The following is a 20,344-nucleotide window of genomic DNA, read 5'->3' as shown; positions in this document are numbered from 1 at the left end:
TTAATTTGTCAAGTATTCCATAAAATCTCATACTGGTATTAGATTATAATGACAGGATCTGGGATACTTCAGCTCTGATCTGATCGTAAGCAGGAGGCGTGCTACTGGAGCAGTAGCCGAAATCAAAGGCAAAGGCCTGTACCAAAAAACAGTCAAAATGTTCCATATCAGACACTTTGAGTAAACTGTGTCAGAGATTTGTATACTAGGAAAGAGTAAATGTTTCTTTTCAAAACGCTGCCAATTAGGCCATTAATCTGAAGTGCATGTATCTACTTTGCATTAACCCCAGGCTTGTGACTTCAACAGAGTTGAGAGTCTTGGATATAAAGAGCTGCTCACTGTAATTGTGCTAATGTGACTCATATACAGAGTGCTGGTATCTTAATGTTTCGCTATGTCTGTAAGAAAAGGCATGGTGCTAAATAGCTTGTATGCCATGTCATCCTTTGGAACCGTAACAACTATTCAACAGAGCTATTAGCTGCTTTTCTCTGTAGAGATAACTGCCTGCCAATATAGGACTCATTTCATTTTCCATGGGGCTGGAAGGAGATAGAGGGATTGATGTAAAGTCCAGCTGCCCTGGACTCAGGACTCTTGGAGTGTTTTGGGGATATGGAGCATGGCGTGTTGAGGGGTCAGTGGAGCTGGACCTCTTTCTGAGGAACTCTTATCTGACCACTTTACTGCATCAGCCCTATTAGACTAGAACAGAGAGAATGGCCACAGTAATTTATGTCTTTTTGTGTATATGATGTAGGATAATAAACATATCCCTCTTGGTCCAGATTTATGAGGCACGTGTACTAGGGGTGTGGCTATAAGATATTTTATATTATCATGTTGAAGTATGTCACGATACACTTTTCTGTGTATATCATGGAAATCACCAGTAAATCAGAACACTGACCAACCACAGCTATCATAAAAAAATTGTGATTAAAGAAAGCCAATAATCAACAACCAGTGTATACTAACTGCATAAACTGCACAGTAACAAATAATTGATTGGATGTCAGCCCATTCAAATTTCATCTTATTTTACTAATATCTTTGTAATAATTGTTTATTTTTCCTCACTCTTCCTTAAGTAATTAATATTTGCAGTTGCCATATGCTCAGTTTGCTTTTCATTGTATTCTTGTAGGTAGTGTGAGAATGCTGTGGGCACTTTACATCAGATTTTTGTTTGTTTGCTTATTGTTTGTGGTATGTGATTTGTTTTATTTTGAACTTTCCCTGGTGACCTGCACGTTTTTCCATTGTCAACTGAGAACAGGCCAAGAGACGCCATACTGCGGCAGTGGACTTTAACTGGGCCACAAGCTGGAAGGCTATCACCACAGGGGCAGAGCCTGAATGGGCCGTGAGCCATGAAATTCTGCACCATGATAGTGGAGTCTGCCTGGGCTGCAAGCTGTGATTCTTCACAGCAGAAGCGGAGTTTGACTGGGCCATGAGCCATGAGTCTTCACCATTGAAGTGGTTTGTCTGAGCTGTGAGGAATTAGGCTCTTTACACTTATTTATTATGTGTATATGAACTCATGACTAGTGATTACAGGAGGCCTAAAGGTCTCATTAGGCTATGAAAAGCTCTTACTAATTAGCTGCCATGGTCTCTTATGTCTGGACCCTCTAAAAATCTTCTATTTTAGGCTAAGAAAATCAGCATGTGGTAACCTTAATGAAACAGCTCTCAGATGGAAGCGTGAAAGGCTCAAAATATTAAATATTCCATATGAGATGCTGCCATTGTGCATGCACATCCATGTTTCACAAGCTGTGTTTTCTAGAATGTTTTGGTGAAGAACTTGATTTAATATAACTGCTATCTCTTCATGACCGAATGTTCAGTTTCTCTTTTTTCTCTTCGTGTTGTTGGCCCCATTTGTTGATGGCTTTTTCACAGTACTTAAATCTTAAATCAGTGGACAGAGCTGGGCGCAGTATGCGTGAACGGCTGCTGCCTCGGTAAATCGAATGTTAAATTTGCATGTAGTTTAGGCACATGTTGTAGTCACATTAAGAACCATTCTGCACAGCGGCTGCACTTCAATGTAAATCTGGCTGTGTTTTGTTCGATGTTAATTTGAAGCGTTTTTGTGATTGTAAAGCATCCAGTTTACGAAAGGCACTATATAAATTGAATGTTATTAATATTAGTTTTTGTACCATGCGGTTATATGTAGTTGCTTTCTTCCGGTCCCACTGTGAGTGGCAGTCAGCACAAAAATTAAATATTATGATACATATGATGAACTGTCTTCAGATTTCATAGTATTTGTGCCATATTGCCCAACCTTAACAAGCATTCAGCTACAAGGACATAAGGAAATGTCCTTTTTCAGTTCTGTATGTACAAGTGTGTGTGTGTGTGTGTGTGTGTGTGTGTGTGTGTGTGTGTGTGTGTGTGCACATGTGTGTTTGTGTGTGTATGGCAATACACAAACACACACAACTTGGCAGAAAGTCACCAGCCTGACAATGACAGAATCCCACAAAAATCAGCCCTCTCTGCTCTGGCAGTTCATCTGAAATTAAAAATAATTTTTTGGGAGAGGGAGAAGCAGAGGAATGAGACTTTGAAGCCAGCCAGAAAATATTGTGAATAACTGTCAGTTTAGCTCTGCAGCATCCCAAAAACGCAAGGCTGTGGGGAGGAGAACATCTTGAAGTGATCATAGGGGAGGGAACTGAATCAAAGCGGGATAAATAACTGAGTTTGCTGGCAACTCCTGACAGCTGTTCAGACTGCACATGTCTGTTTCCACAGCATTTTATGCAAGAAGAAACATTTTAGTGTAATCACTGCATTTCAGTAAGTGAATCAAAGCTTTTTAGTAAGTCGGAGTAAATGGAGAGAAAATTAGGATAACTTATCAAAATATAAAGGTTATATAAAGTTCCCTCCAGTGTGCTGTGATTCTATACACCTGCGGACAACTTAATTATAACTGATTTCTTAATTAAACTATACATTTTTCTTTCTTCAGTAAAACAGGTAAAATATATTTCAATAGAATTATATATGAATCACATAATCAGAAGTGAAGTGAATGTTTTCATAGGTGAGAAAGCAAGTCAACATTGATAAAATGCTCATTATATTTACTTATATTATATTTAGATTTATATCATTATATTTATTTATATTATATTGTGTTTAAGCCTGTTTTTTAAATGTGGCTGTTGTATGCATTTTTGACATCAAGCTGCTGCTGTGCTGTCCTTTTATGTCAGCCATATTTGTATAGAAGTGTGCATGGTTCTCACGCCACCTATTTTACACCATTGCTCACTAGCAGTTCAACATGGAGTCAAAGTATTTCACATACAGAGCCAACAGCGTCCCCTTGGACCTGCTAACTACGTATGTAATGAGGGGAAAATAATTTACTGGATTATATTAATTAAACAGATTGTTTCCAGTCCAGCAGTGGAAGGGCCACTAGGGGGCCTGAAGAAAGGCTATTTGTGGCACTACTGATTCTTTTTTCTCTCAACTTAGGAAACCTCTATAAAACTCTACAAACCTGAATATCAAGACACATGTTGTGTTATTATGTTAGATTTTTGCCATGTCACCCACCCTACTACAGTCTTATCTGGAACTAATTTACGCAACTGTCCTGAAACACACACACTCTCTCATTCTCTATAATGATATAATTTCATGCTGAAAAGCAGGATGAATAACAGAATTAGTTAAAAAGCTGAAGAAATGCGACAGTTGAAATATCATAAATATCTTGACAAACTGAAAAAGCCTAGTGAATATCTGTTTCATTCATCATTTCAGTCTAACCTCCAGGGAATACGAGTAGTTTACACACTCTGAAGAGTCCAGAGACCATATATGTTGTTTTGTGTTAGGTAATGCATTTATTCTCATTAGGAGAATGAATGGATATTTGACCTCAGCTCAACCTTGCTTAATTGATTACTTTGCTCTTTTATACTTTGCATATATTGCTCTTTCTACTTTGGAACACGGACCATGAAACTGGGGCAAAAACCTTCTTTCCATTCAGCATTTGAAAGCACGGGCCATTCATTAAAGTTCTTACTGGTCCATCTGGACATATGAAGTTGCGAGGTCCTACACAAAAGTCAGAGCAAGTACAGGTTAGCGGCTACTGAGCAATCTCAGATTACTTACCTTGACAATGAGTTGAATTCATCCTCTTATAGCCTTTAGGACATTCCACTTGGCCATTTGCAATCACTGCGTAAGCTGTGAAGAAAAGTGAGAAGAACGAATGAAAGGGAGCCTAAAGCTATAAATTACAGATGTGCATTTCCTGGCAGGAAGGGAAATGGGGAGTCTGTTAGGTGGGTCAAATAAGATGTAAGAGTGAGGTATGTAAACTGATCCCCATCATTACATTTAGAGTTTATGCAGCCATCAAGCAGAATACAGCAACAAAATACGTCATGCCGTGTGTCAAGATTCTGCTTAAGAAAGCTAAAAATAAGTGCATAAATCATGCAAATGATGAGAAATACCTGCATAACTCAGGACAGCACTCACAGGTTGAAATATATTCTTGTCAAAATTTGAGTCATCTCTCTCAAAATTCAAAACTCAACTCCAAATGCAACCCATAAAGTGTCTTATAAATCAACAAAGGCAGTTTTCCCCAAACGGTGCAAGCGCATTAAGATGTTTCCCTGGGAAGAGTAAGGATGTTGAGATGGTCCGATGACCAGCACATGTAGAGAATTCGGATTAAAGGAGTAGACAGCAGGGGAAAGCAAACGTAACCTGAGTTGAACGGCTGAGCAGAACTTGACCATTAATCACAGGTTTTACCATTTTTCAAACCAACAAAGCCTCACCTAACAATTTTCTTTGCAACATAGGATTGCTTATAAGAGAAAAAATAAAAAAAACCTCACCGGTGACAAATTATAAAACTGCCTGAAACTCTATCCTACTTTACTAAAACAGTGGGAACACATGAGGGCTTGTTAAAATGATCCAATCCAAGATGATGGTACAATCTCTTAATACAGTCAGTAAACAGGGTAGATTAGGAGGGCTACATATCCCCTTATGAAAATGGGTATTACAGACTACAGTACAATGCAGTACAATCCCACATTATACCCATCATTTTCATAGAACTGGATCTTAGGAATTATAGTACAATACAAGACAGTACAGTACAATAATGTTATATTGTAGTCTTTATTATGTGCTTACAGTACAGTATAAGAGCAGCAAATACCATATTACACATACATATATGTATGTATATATATATATATATATATATATATATATATATATATATATATAAAAGCCTGTTAAGCCTGAAGTTTTTGTTGACAATTAATTGGCATATAAATAACTGTGATGACTGTCTTTTTTGTTCACTGCATGCCATTAAAAGTGTCCATTTCAGCCACTTCACTATGACGCTTCCCTGTCAATACTTCAGCTAAAATGAACAAACTTATTTCACTGCTGCCCTCAAAAATGTTTGACAGCACCAAAGAAGATACAACCTTTTTTTCATGTCTCATAAAATATTTTCTGCTTTATTTTATTTACATGTATGTGCACAACCCAACAGATGAAAACACAACCAATTCACATTCTTTTTGCTGCTACATGAACATATGACTATGAAAGCTACCAGTTGTGGAAAATAATATATTTTATTATAATAAATATAGTAATTGCAGCCAGTTTAAATAATTGCAACCAGCTCAAATAAGAGTGATCAGGTGGTCATGTAATAATTGCAACAGGTCCACAAATACTTTTCAAACAAGTGGACTCTAGAAATACTACAGTATAATATTTTGAAGCATACTGCTGGGCAGTTATGGCTGCATGATCAATTGTGTGTTATTGATCAAATTCCATTACACACACACACAGCCCATGTGATGTGATTACATTGGCAGGAATGCAGCATAAGGAGCTATGTATAACATTAGAGAAGGGAATAGAACTCTGTTCTTCTGCGTATGGAGTGGGTGATATAACTACTCTGCTATTTAGCCATTTAAAAAGCATAGCTCAAAAGCTATTGTCCCATCCCTAACTGTATGTCTGTGAAAACACGCTCAATCCCAGTGTTGTGTATAAAATGTGTGAAGCAGTAATGGATCAGTCAATCCAAATTTGTCTCACCATAAGAAGTTTTTTAAGGAATTAATTAGTAAAGTATTCATTATTTTTATTTTGCACTTTGTACAACCATGAATGGTGCTTTTGTGCATTTGTACACACACAAAATTGCTGCACACTGACACATTTACTTTAGTAAAGTCAATGAAGCCATTTTTCCTGAGTATGGGTAATCAATACCAGACAAATGTGGCTGACCTTAAATTATCTTTTTTTTATTCTGTTTTCTTTCTGTAAATTAAAATTACACAAAATGGAACTGCACACCTTACTGTACCAGATAATTAAATGGAAAGCAAATTTCCAGAAAGGAATTGTACTATTTATTTATTTCTATGTAGTTGTGACATAAATTTGCATTAGCTAAATGTTTGTTTTCTACCAATGCCGTTAAAACTACAAATCAGTAATGCTGTAAAACACAACTAGTATTACTACAGTTTAGATGATATCACTCAGCATTAAGACAATACAGCACAAAATCAGCCACAATTGCCCAAACCACACACCCTTCAGAGAACTGGACACTAGAGACTACAGTACATTACAGTATGGTACAAAGCCATCTACCTCACCCTGTTATAGACTCTCGTATCATCAGCATTTGGTGAAAGGAGATATATAATCATTTGCAGACCCTTTCCATCGAGTGTCTGTCTGAGGAAGCTCCTTTATTTGTTTTCTTTTTCCTCACACATAAGCGACAAGTGCTAATGGAAGAAAATTACAGAGAGCTCAAACTCACGCTAAGCTGCCAAGGCTTTCTCCTTCTGGGAGTCTGCTGACCTATCTTTCATAAACTGGCTGTCAATGCAGAAGAACCAGCTATGGTCAAGGTGAGCCTACAAAGAAGTGATCCGTGGACAGACGTAAGGAAAATGTTTCAATGAGATTGAACTGAAAGGACAAAGTTGAAATGGACACATGAGTCTCAAGCCTTGTGAGTTTAAAAAAATTCTCACAGCGATGTTCTTGCTGCACTGTATCATTAAATTGTAACTGTTTTCAGACTCAAAGTGATTTATACAAGGTTAATGTTTTGATTCTTAAAGCCAAAAGACAGTCCAGTCGACTCGCTGGCCAGCGGAACAGATTTAGTGAGGGTCTCAGCTGAATTGAAAAGTCTTGCAACATATTTTGGTCTGTTCACTTTATTTTGTTCCTCAAATTCTAGTCTCGCTAGAAATTGGGGAGTCAGCCTGAGGTTCAGAAATGGGACACAGCGTATCATGTAGCATTCAGGGTCAGGGATCATGGCTGATTATTTGATTAATAGCGAGCCACTATACCCTTGTTCAAACAGTAATCCCATCCTGCTGTCCAAAAACATTGAGTTTTAGTGGTCAGCTGTTGCTCTCCCAGCAGAGATCACTCCTCAGGCAGTGACAGCGTGGTGAATTGATGAGGAGATAGATGGGGGTCACAGGAGCTGGTGAAAGGGTGGAATGACCTTTGGTAAGGGACCAAGGGGAGGGTGTCAGGAAATGAACAAATCATCGAAAACATCTATGGTGCTTCAGTTTTACTTTCCTTTGAGAGGAGGCAAGTGATCACTGCTCAACAACTCAGCTAAGCCTGATGTGTCTACATGTCACTGCTGTTTGGTAAAACCTTTTTTCTTTTTTACTTTTTGTGTTTTTTTTATACCACTTAAAAATTGCAGATGCCTTGTACTGACCAATAGAAATGGTCCAAAATTAGCTGGACTAAAAAATTTCATTAAATTAATATACATTAAAGTTGAATATTTTCCTCCTTAATTTAAATATATGGTGCACTGAATGCAGTTGATTGAAATATGTACATCACTTCAACATGAATACAATCTATTACATCAACACAATGTTTTTTATCTTTTAGTTCTGGAATGTGCGTTAATGTAATAGATGTTATTAATGCCAGAATGATGTAGACATTTCAATTAAATGTATCACAGCGCATTACTTTTCCAGTGTTTAAAGTTTCTATTGGTGACATCCAGAGTTTTGTTATGACAGTCATAATATGTTAGTCCTGTCTATCACTATCCTGCCCTTTAGCATTTGTCAATTCTGCAGTTTTTGAATTATTGTGTTTGCTGTTGAAAACACTAATATGGTGGAATCAATTGAACTGAATTGAAATTTGTATTCAATTGGATTGGATTAAGCTGAACTGGCTTGAATAAAACTAGAACTAAACTGGATTGGAACTGAGTTTGACTGGATTGGTTTGGATTGGACTGAATTAAGTTTACCTGAATTAAATTGGACCGAATTAGATTGGTATTGGTTTAGAATAAGTTTGAACTGGGTTTAATCTGAATAAAAATCTTTTAATTTAAATGGAATTGAATTGGACAGGATTGAGCTGGATTGAATTCAGTTTAACTTAACTGACTTGGATTCAACTGAGTTTACTTTAATTGAATTGGAATTAAACTGGATTACATAGAATTGAATGTAACTGGATTAGAGTGAATTTGCATTGAAGTGAACAGAACCAAACTGTGCTTAACTGCCCTGAATTGAATTAGCATTTAGTGACAGGGCTCCTTGTTGATCTAAATAAACAGTTTCAGACAACACGTATTACATATAACTCACTAATATGCATGAGTGAACTGAATGTAACGTTAGAAGTCCTCTTGACAAGTGGAAACGTAAATACATCGTCCGGCGCTGCAGTAAATCCATTGTGGTTTGGAAGGCGGGACTACGTGACATGAGCTTTATGTTCACTTGTGTTTGTCCTTCTGTGTCAAAGCTGTTTATCACACTCCATTCATTCTTTACAAAACTACTACGTTAAGGGATTCTATGTACAACCCCTCTCTTCTTATTTCCTTTACAGAGTTTTGCATCGCACTAATACACACATGTATATAAGCGATTGCAAACATGTTTCAACAAGACCATTATGGAAGAACCATATGGAAAGCAGGCTGTCCTAGCAAAGATTTAAGAAGATGTGTGGGAGGCTGCTTTAGCTAGAAAGGCCAAAACTAGGAGCTGTGTTGGCTCAGGAACATTATTGTTCATTGACAGAAATCTCTTATTGATGATTTAGTGCCCTCACCAGGCAAGACCACCCTGTTTGATGGAGATCAGTGGAGCCTTAAGCATGAATAACATCAGGGGTGCTTTGCTTTGCTCTGTGAGCTGGACAGAGAAACAGGGCCCAAAACAGGACTATCATGCCTCACTGAGAGCCACACAAAGAGTACTGGGAGGAGTAGAATGAGCAGGAGAACAGACAACAATGTTCAAGTTCTCTGCTCAGTGGATGCTGCTGAGTGCATGAATCAAGCATGCTGGACTGACACCCAAGAAAGAGTGAGACCCCTGAAAGAATGGAGCAAAGCTCTTTAATCACTGCTTTTCATTTCCTGACAATTGACATGACAACATCATCTCCATTTAATCGCAATGCAGACACCCTGCTTTTCCAAAGACTGAGCTTGATTAGAGAAAATCCCTATTTTTCAAAGGGATGTGTCTTTTTTCCAAGGAATTTGAATGCATTAGCTGTAAACAACTTAGATTAAGCAATGTGCTATCGAAGGAAATCACACACTGTTCTCTAATTAATCAAAGAAAGTCAACTAGATGACCAATACTAAAATGTGAAACTGTATGATGTGGTTACTGTCTAACAGCTGCAGTATAGTACTTTGAAAACAAATAGCATTTTAAGCTGCTCATGTGATTACTGTTTTCACGTACTCTGGTGTCTTTTGGCAACAAAATAAAGATGACAGACTAGCAGTGAAGTCAATGATTCCTTCCTGAATAATGTATAAATAGGCAAGACTTTGTTTTTAATTTTCTCGCTCTCCTCAAAAGGTGGCTGAGGGAGCTCAATGGGATCTTCATGGATTATTCCAGCATCCTCAAAAGCTCCACGTTCAGTGAGGTATAGGCAAGGCACACAGTGCATCAATTATGATCTCATTAGAAATACATTTCTGAGCTACACTACATGGCATTTATTATGCTTTGAATATTCGGGCATGGCTTCTTGCATATAATGAAAGGCATGTCCACTCCATTTTTAACAGTGAGACCTCAGAGCTAATTATGATTAGCCATAATCAGAGAACTGCCTTTAATAGACCTGTTGATAGTTTGAAGACGCCGCTAAGCCAAAGTGACGTGGAGCAAAATATTTCTATTCGCTTTCGAGACGGAGGCTACGCTCTGTGCCTTACAGCATTAAGGTGATGCTGTGTGGGAAAAGACAGGAACTAGATCAGATGTCCAATTATCTCTTTTTCCTTTTACTTCACAAGAGTCCAAATGGCTGACTTTGATGTTGATCATTAGCAATTGTTTGATCGTGCCCCATAAAACATAATAAGAGTGTGTCTTTGTCTTCGATTAATGGCAGATTAAACAGTGCTGTGATGCAGATTGACGGAAAAAGGATGATCTCATGTGGCAGGATGTGGAACTTGGCTTGGACACTCCACCCTGTCAGATTTTATTGATCCTGATACTCGTGAAAAACATCTCCAAGACAGAGTCGTCCCCTCAGTAGTGGAAATGGTTCAGATGGGAAGGGTTTGTGGGGGATTTGTAAGTTTCGGGGGGCAATTGAGATCACTGTGATTCTACTGGACCTTAGGAGGAAACAGGGTACGGGTCAGGGCTCCTGTAGGAGGCATGATTTATTTGGGCCGTTGGGAGAGTGAATATAGCAGTATGGGAAGTGTCCCAGCCACACATACTTATAAGCAGAGCAGCACAGCACCACATACAGGGAGACAGCATCTGAGAGTTTGAAGCCCTATTCAAGTTTAGTTCAGCTTAAAGGAGCGGGGAACATACAGGACACAACCTAACATGAGGTAAAATTGAACAGATTTGTTGTTCAATAGGTTAAAGTCAAACATGTGGAAGCATTTAGTCAGTTTTAAGTGTTACAACAAATTTTCTTCATATGAATCTAAAACAGGCTAATTTTGGACTTTTTCTTTATTGCTTATAGAATTACAATTACGCTACAGATTTCATGCAAGTTTAATATACTTCCATTTTATCAAGCTGCTATTTGCTGTGCAATGTTTTGGTTAGTCTCCCACATTTACATTTCCTTTTGCTTCAAATTTTAATGAACATTTTAGGTTAAGCAAATAGGCTGTACAAATAAAGGTTATAGGCTACTATTCGTTCTATAGAGAGATAGAGTAGGACAGAGAAAGAGAGAGAGAGAGAGAAAGAGAGAGAAGTAGAGAGAGAGAGAGAGAGAGAGAGAGAGAGAGAGAAAGAGAGAGAGAGAGAGAGAGAGAGAGAGAGAGAGAGAAACAAACATTTGGAGAGAGACTCAACCGGACATTTTAACATCAGGGAAATGTATCAACAGGACACTGGAGCTCTAAATTGCACTCAAAAATCAGTCCAAAACTGGATACCTGGCAACCCTATACATAAAACCCAACTTGGCACAGTTCTATCATCCTTAATACAGGGCTACTGTAAACTACAACCCTTTTGCTAAAAGCCTAATTAGAAGGAGAATGAAATACCTTGAATGTAGCTCTTGAAATGAAATTTCTTGTTAGGCGTCATTTGGTAAGTCGAATAAGCCCACTTCACTAGCCTAACACTCTTCTCTCTTGCATTAGTTAAGCTTAAATTCCCAAATGACACCAAAAAGACAACTACAATCTTAAAAACATAGCCAAAATAAGTCAAAGCCCCTACATAATACATTACAGAACCTCCAACAGATAAATGAATGCAGCTCCGATAACACCCCTACTCCCACCTATGACATGCCCACCTAAAACAACAGAAATGACACATTCACTGTTATCTAGCACTACTATATTTAATAGGAAATAAGACAAAATTATTTTTTAACGTGAATTACAAACATTTCTAGAGCAGTGACACTTCTGTTCATCTCATTTATCAGTCACTACGTCTTTGTCTTATTCTGTTTTGTCTGTCCTTTTTGGCAAACTCTGCTTGCTTTGGAAACGATTAGGAGCCGTGACATTTTGTGCTGATCCCTTGGCGTGGTTTTAGTCTGGCCAATGCACTTTTGGCTCCTCTCATTACTACATGTTGCACTCGTTCAAACCATGTTCTTCACGTTTTTTCTCACATCCTGTTAGTTTCAATCTACTTTCACTGCACTCGTGTGTCTCTTTTTGTGTCAACGTCTCTGCTAATCCTACCACTCCTTGGAGAAAATCAGGCCCTTGTCCAGACACCTGTTTCTGGACATGCAGACAACACAGCCAGGATTCTGCCCATCTGTAGTACTCTGCTTTACAACACTGTTACACATTGGCTAAGCTATTGCGTATGGGACTCACACACAGACAACAGTGCGGTTAATCAATTAGCTTTGACCTCAAACCCTCTGGCATGGCTCTCTGGCCACTCAATAGCTCAGTTAAACCAGTTGGGATCACAGTAGAGCAGTGTGATACTTCAGTTCCCATGGCCTGTGTAACACAAGAACCCAAAACATGGATATGAACTCTCTCTATCTCTCTTTCAGTTACAGTCCATCTCCTGGACTCTTTCTTTACTGTTACGTTCTTACGTCAGTGAAATTCACAAGCCAAATCACGAGGAAGAGCGGATTCAGAGATCTATTAAAAGTAGACTTTTTAATAGAATTAGCCCATTTTCAATGCCCATACAGACCGTAAAGCAGAGGCCTTTTGGCAAAAAAATCGAACCAATGCAAGGGTCCCCTTATGTCAAATGCAGTCCGTAAGAGCAGACATGTTTGCTCCTTTCGTTTTTCACTGGAGCTGCGACACTAATATAGCTAACAAGTAATGAAAGCTTATGTGGCCAATAAGCTTAGCACAAGCTGCATGCCTAAATTATAACACATTTGTCATAAGCAGTATATCACATGGTTAACAGTACTCTAAATCATCTCAAAAAATGTTGTCCATTTTTATAGACTACAGTATGTCAGAATAACTCCACTCAATTTGAGTCAATGTTTGATTTGCACCTTCAGTTTGCACAGTGCTAACTGTTGATTTTAAGCTTCCATTTCTTGTTAACTATACTAGCCTTCTAGCTCCAGAGCAAGCCAAAGAAGCAAACTTCAGAATAATGTCTTGGCACATCAACTACACTTGGGGCAATGGAGAAACTGCATAAATTTGATTTTTTGCCAAACTTATCCTTTAAGCCTGGTGGTCTGGTTTTCATTACTGTCTGAAATTTGCAATGTCTGAGATGATAATGCATTGCATCCGTAACGGATGTAGACTTGTATGTAAGATAGAAATGATGGGTACTCTTCACTGTCATCGGCTCCATTACATTGAATTCATGCACATGCCCTGCGCATCCGAAACACCACCCCACTCACCACCTCTGCTTACAGACAGACACAAAAAGTCAAACATCACAGGTGCCAGAAATAATAAGATAGCTTGGCATTCATTTTTATATGGAGTACTTATTTTACAATAAAGAAACTAAAATACATAATAAAGAATAATCTATGCTGTGCTAAAGAAGTTAAATTACTAAGCCAGTTTCAGGAACAAATTGGACACATTCTGCCCATGTATTACATTTGAAACTGAGACATAAGCGTAAATATGCAGATTATAGGCTGTGTGCATGGTGAAATGCAAAATGCACTTTTCTTCCTTGCAGAACAAGACAGAACTGGAAACAAGTGTCTCAGTACATATTCCACTTAAGCGCTGAATGTATGAAACTTTATGAAAAAGAAAAACATTGGTTGGCTCTCACTAGCAGCACAGCAGGAAACACACTGGCTTATTTTTATTTATAAAACACTCTCTGGCCATACGACAGCATATATTACTTCAGTGATGTCTATAAATAATGATAATTATCAGACTCACTACAGTGGTTGGATCACATGCCAGGTACTGAGAGTTTTTACCGAAGTGGAAAAATCTGCCTTTAGTTACAGAGCACCAGCGAACTGGACCTCAGTACAGGAAACACTAAAGCTCAGCTCGCTTTCTAACCACCTCAACTCTGTCTGCAACTGTTTCACTTGATTTTCACTATTATTGTCTTACTTTCATTATTTTTTTAACACATTTTTTTCTTGTTTTGATTATGCAAATTTTATTATTATTTCAGTCATTTTAATTCATTGTAGTTTTCTTTTTTGATCTTATTCCTCTTTTATTTTATCTTCTTTTGATTTTATTATATATATATATATATATATATATATATATATATATATATATATATATATATACATAAAATGTAAAAGTCTATATATATATATATATATATATATATATATATATATATATATATATATATAAACATAGACTTTTACATTTTATTTTTATTTAATTATTCTTTTATATTTTATACTGTGTATTTTTACTATTAATGTTTAATTTTTTAATACTTACCTGATTTGGCTAATTTTTGTAGTTGAATTTACTTTTATTATTTGATATGTTTTTACACATATCAACTCAGCAACACTGTAAATGTGGGTCACCCTCAGTTTTTTCAGAGATTAAATACATTGATTGATTGATTGATTGATTGATTGATTGATTGATGCAAATGAACGCAGCCAACATGTTGCATCTACCCAAACAGGAGGCAGGTTTGAGCGCCATAATTTAAGTCCACATGGAGAAACGATCAGTTGGGTGTTAATAAAATGAAATGACTGATTTGGACTGCAAATGATAATTGACTGCCCAAATCTTTTACATTTATGATGCATAGAACATGAAAAAAATTCAGTTAAAGTTAAAGTGATCAAATATTGACTTAGCAAGACTAAATTGGACTTGTTGGGGTCACCATGCCAGACCGGTGTAAACGCTTGTGCATTGTGCATGCTGGCAAAAGCACGATGTTCATTGCACTGACGTTTACATTTAAAGCAATGGTAAAGCTAGAGCTCTCCATTAGCAACATTTTTAAACTGTACAAATGTTGTATTGCTCCATATTGCTTAAACAATGCACTGTATAGCCAATATCCCTTGCTGTCTAATTCATCTTCATTTGTTGTGCATGTTCTGAATTCTGCTTTTGATCAGCTTAATAATGCTTGGAATGAGGCTGCATGAAATCTTATTGTTCACATAAGAGCTGCATGTATTTAACACCATCACAGCCTGCAGAGTTACTCCCAATGCTCCCAAAGCAGTTGCTCACAGAATTGCTTCCAAACAAACTGAAAATGAGAGAATGGATGGAAATTTCTATTAATCCACACTTCAAAGAACAGGGAGCAGAGACACATTTGGCATGCCAACAGATCTTGGTACTGGAATTGCTGGCAGGCAGAAAAAAGAGAATCAACGGCTGCCAATGATCTACAGAGAGCCGCAAGTGAGCCGATGTCTGCGTCAGATTAGAGACAATTGCAGATGCTTAATAGGGAATTGAGTGTGACAGACTTTCTTGTTTGCCAATCGGTACGTACAGTATACATTCCTGCCTCATGAAAGAAACAATAGATGGACGTGGGGAGTGGACAGTTATGTGATGCAATAAACATGTATCAATATATAAAGTAAGAGATTTCGAATCACAATGTGTGACCACAATGTAAAAGCACTTCCCCACACAGCATGAACGGCTGCCAGCGCTGACAACAGTCAACTTTTATTTCGCATACACAAACAAAACCACCCTGAGGGTAAACTGTGGCTTTTCAAAAGGACCGCAGATTGGGGGATGAGGAGGGGTTTGCTTGCAGCTGGGCAAATCTAAGATATCTCTCATGGTGGGTAACATTTCACTTCTGCCAATTCAGAGGAAATGCTGGCTTGCATTTGTTGCATTGTTTGGTTTTTACAACCACAGACATCTCTTTTAGTGTGAATGCACTGTATCTTCAGTAGTATAATGAAAGCAGAGATTCCTGTAGCATATCTATTACATTGAAAAAGTGCTTATAATTTACTGGATTAAGTTGTGTACATCAATTTTGTATGAAACAAATCTATTATATACATAGAATTACGCCCAAAAGTAAAACAGGCAGCAATTGCGTTATGTAATATATTGTATTCATGAAAAAACACTTTTATTTTTCTCTATTTTAAAAAGTTATGAAAATATTTATCTTTGCCTGTGAAAGTGAACGTACTGTACCTTTACAGCCCATTTAATGTAAACAATTAGGCCTTAGAGTTATGGTTCAGCAACAATCTAATATACACAATTTCCCACTTAGCCCAAATATAGTCAATCAGCCACGTCATGTTCTTTAGTTTAGTGTTGGAATTGCAAGACTAACCATGCTAACAAACTCTAGAAATCAATAGGCAGTCAAGTCCTTTCTGTAAATATGTCCCCAAAGCTGCAGCTTAAAGTGTATCCAGCTCTTCTGTAAGGTTGCACAACTATGTTGACATGGTTTAGAAGATTTACTGTTCATTTTTACCATTAACAAAATTGTAGCCGAATGCAGCAGGCAGCCACTTTAGACAACAGGGGTGCTGTGCCAAAATGTGACTTGCAGGCAGTATGCTACTGACTATGTTTGCAATTTGTCATTTCTATTTATAAATCTATCTATTTGAGTTTAACAATTAACAATTACTTACAAATAGAACAGGAATTCTGACCGTAATCTGTAGCATCCATATGCAGTGCATGTAAAGGTAAGTTGGACAACAGTGTTGTCTTCCTGCTGCATTCAGCTACTTGGTGAACTTTTGCTCATTTTCATAGTTTATAGTAAGCCACAGTATTCTCAAAGCCACAGTAACAAGTCTTTGCCACCTAAATGAAGATCTGGATCAGGATTGAGTAGATTGAGAGAAGTTTTAGAGATTTATTCACAGAAAAGACTTGGGCGATTATTGGCTTCTAGTGTTTGTTAGTAGCATTAGCCTCATAGCTCCAGTGCTAAAAGAGAAGAAGCAAAATGTGGACACTTAGTGTAAAACTGTGGAAATTAAATTTTTGCCAAAATAATCCTATCAGAGCTGCACCTTTGTGGGTACATTTACAGCTTTTGTACCTTGAGAGACACAAATATACCTGTACGGTAGCCTTTTTTATGACGGTGGTGTATTCATGCCTTTGCGAGTCTTACCAGGTTTGCTTGGACACTTGGTGCATTTGTTCAGACCCCATGAAGCCCCCACACTGCCACAGCAGTCTTCCTGCTTGGTAAGGCCTGGTAGAGGCTTCCCACACTGCAACATAAGCACACAAACACACAATAGCACAACACAGAATTCCATGGACTCCTGTTACAGAGCTGAACAAACACAAGGGCCTTTTTCAAGGGGCTAAATGTTACAAAGGGCTTTGGAACAGGCATTGGAGGTATATTATGAAACCCAGGCCTATTCCTGCCTCAGTGGAGTTGCGTGAAACACAGGCAGCCAGAATAATCAGTGGGGTTATCTCCTCTTCTGGAGTGTCCTGCATTACTCTCTCTGATTCAGAGGGATTCCTTTCTCTCTTAATCTAAATAGGGAGGCGTGCTGTGTTTGAAACGACTTACAGGCAGAGCGTGCCTCCTCACATTGAAAAAGTGAGGTCTGAGTCGAGGAGCAGCTGAGTCTGGTTAGAGAGGACAAAAACAGCCTCTGCTTCCACTCCCTCCTTCCTTGGCACGCTGCTCAGGGCTCTGAGCTAATTGTGAGAGCAGATTAGGATCAGCCCCTGCTGAATTCCAGGTAATTCGTGAATTATGGGACAGACAAGCCAGCGCTGTGTCAAATACCTTACTAGGGCACTGGCAACCACTCTCTATTCTCGATACACTGGCCAATATTTGAATTATACCAACGTGCGGTCTTAAATGGAAACAATGCTGAATCATAATGAGTTCTGTTAGCATTCTCTTGTCAAGGCTACTCACTGGCCAAGCAGAGACAATTAAGAGACATATCCAGGACATGTCTCTACCATCCTTCAGCCACTTGAAATTCTTTACTTGGTTTACACTCTATAATTCCCTAGCACCATACATATCAATCCCCTTTACTGGGGCATTTGTGAATTCATTACCTATCAACATAAAAATCTGTAACTTTCATGGTATGATAAACTTTACTGTACTACAGTGAAGGATCACATAAGCTAAATTCTATTTCTCTTGCACGTCAAGATAGATATATGGAGTTACATATGCTGCTTAAGAGCAAATGCCCCATCAGCCTTAAATCATAACTCCTCTGCCAGGACAGGAACCTGAGAATGTCAGACTTCACAGGGTGAGGAAATTAAACTCAGACTAAGGGGTAGACCAGAAGCCACAGCAAAACACTAGCCATGAGCTACATCTTCCATCTCTTTCTGTTTCTCTTTCTCCTCCATATCAACGTCTGAAGGAGCGTTTCTTTAAAATCGTGTTTGTGTTATGGCAAACCTTTAATGAAAGATGGGCACAGAAAATGTACGTGGATGAGTTTTTTTCAATAGTTTGTCAATGCTCAATAAATACTTGTTTGTTACTGAAAATGACAACAATAATGTACTGTTGAGCAAAGCTATGCAGTAAATGCTTCCCGTATCCTAATCCTAAATTCTCATCTGTCCAAGTTTTTAACATTAGTTTAATGATGCATATGACACTGACTTTCATGACAACACTGACCACATTTGCTTTCAAAATCTGTTCAGATGTAAATCTCCTGGTCCTGAGAAAGTTGAGCAGTTGTGAACCCACTAGCTCGGCTATATTCCCAGTCTAATGACACATGTGCTCCAGTCACACTTTTAAATATTGGGTCTGCTGCTCTGGTTACGTTATTTTCAGCATTTGCATGTTTTCAACCTTAATCTTACATCTGTGCTGCATCCAAAAGCACCATCTACTACCGTACTAAACAGTACATCATAATAGTACAGCACCAGCAGTGCATTCAGCAATGTAGTACTTAATACATCTAGTATGGTAGTATGTGTTTTTGGACACAGCCCTGGACTCATTAACTCTAGTATATGTCTCTTCTTTGCTGTTTGCAGGTTGTCTGGCCACAACTTTATGTAAAACGTTGTTCACATATATATATAAAACATGATTTTTCAGCAGATTTTTTGCTGATTCTAGTACATCATGTCTGCTGGGTTTAAAATATTAGAACATATTAGAACAATTTATATACATTTAAGTTTGCTTCCTGTAGAGGATGTGTTAACTTGTTTTCACTTAAAAAATCAATAAAACATGTAATTTGACTGGGGATGGGGGGTGGTAACTTCTTCATACACCCTGTTTTAAAATAGCTTTGACCATGGATGAGCCAATCAGAACTCTAAACTGTTTTATAATCATAATGTTAGAGAGATAAACATTCTGGTGTGTAGTCAGGTCCAAATCAAGATCAGAGAGGGTGAAGTTGGAGACAACAGTAGACGGGACCGAGTTGAGGTCAGGTATCGTTAATATTAACTAATGTTAAGATTAATATTAAAAGCATGTCTGAAACTCTTCCTTATGCAAAAATGACTTTACTATAGACTTTACTATTTGTGTCATTTCAATCAAGTCAGTCACTCAGTCATGTAAATATATTTACATACCTGCCCATCAATTGTTTCCTGGAAGCATCTTCCCACATATCCGTTTAGCCTGTGATGAGGCCCATGGTGACTGTGCCCACCATTCTGCCCATAGCTGTGCACAGTGTAGTGCCCACTGCCATTCCCATTGCTGTTGCCAGGCTGAGAGCGCTGCTGGACTGAATGTGCCCCATCAGCAGTTTGGCCTGGTTTGACTCGTGCTACCTGGTGGATCTGAACCTCAGCTTCTGGAGGGTGCTGGACGTGCACGTTCACCAGAGAGGGGAGCATAGAGGCTGAGTAAAAACAGGGAAAAAACATGACATCAGACAAAATTAGTTTTTGATGTTGTAGCCAATACAGTGCAGCTTTTCCCCAACCGCTTAATCACATGTCACTCAATTAGACTCTGCCCTGATTTTTGAGCTGTGGAACAGACTTTGGGTCTGCCAGAGTGCACTAGCTCATTCTTAATGATGCCCTTCCTCTTTAAACAAGACAGTCAGGAAGTGTCTCTCATTCTGTGTCAATTCTGCTTGAACTGTAAGTTTGGTACATCTGTAAATGCTAAACTAGCATCTTTCAGAAATGTTGTACTTCTGTCAGCTTCATTCTGTGAGCAGGCTTGCTGCAAACCAGTTTTAACCTTTTCCACCACACCAAACAAAACCTTGACCTACACTCAGCGAGCTGTCTGAACACTTCAATGTGGGGTCAGAAACAGTGATGCTGCTAATAAAACAA

General features: G+C 38.2%; 1 protein-coding gene across 2 annotated transcripts in view; it reads right to left on the bottom strand.

The window, feature by feature from the left end:
* Nucleotides 1–20,344, bottom strand: part of LOC108423407 (latent-transforming growth factor beta-binding protein 2) — a 151,997-nt gene that overhangs the window by 60,772 nt on the left and 70,881 nt on the right. For both annotated transcript variants that reach the window (XM_037542200.1, XM_037542201.1), the window contains exons 7-9: nucleotides 19,622–19,896; nucleotides 17,178–17,280; nucleotides 4,165–4,239 (exon numbers count right to left, since the gene is read on the bottom strand). In XM_037542200.1, the coding sequence (XP_037398097.1) occupies nucleotides 4,165–4,239; nucleotides 17,178–17,280; nucleotides 19,622–19,896 (453 nt within the window). The remainder of the gene's footprint in view (nucleotides 1–4,164; nucleotides 4,240–17,177; nucleotides 17,281–19,621; nucleotides 19,897–20,344) is intronic.

Source organism: Pygocentrus nattereri, chromosome 10, assembly GCF_015220715.1.
Source record: "Pygocentrus nattereri isolate fPygNat1 chromosome 10, fPygNat1.pri, whole genome shotgun sequence".
In the NCBI taxonomy this organism is placed as follows: domain Eukaryota; kingdom Metazoa; phylum Chordata; class Actinopteri; order Characiformes; family Serrasalmidae; genus Pygocentrus; species Pygocentrus nattereri.
The sequence above is the reverse complement of the archived record's forward strand: the minus strand, read 5'-3'. Positions and strand labels throughout refer to the sequence as shown.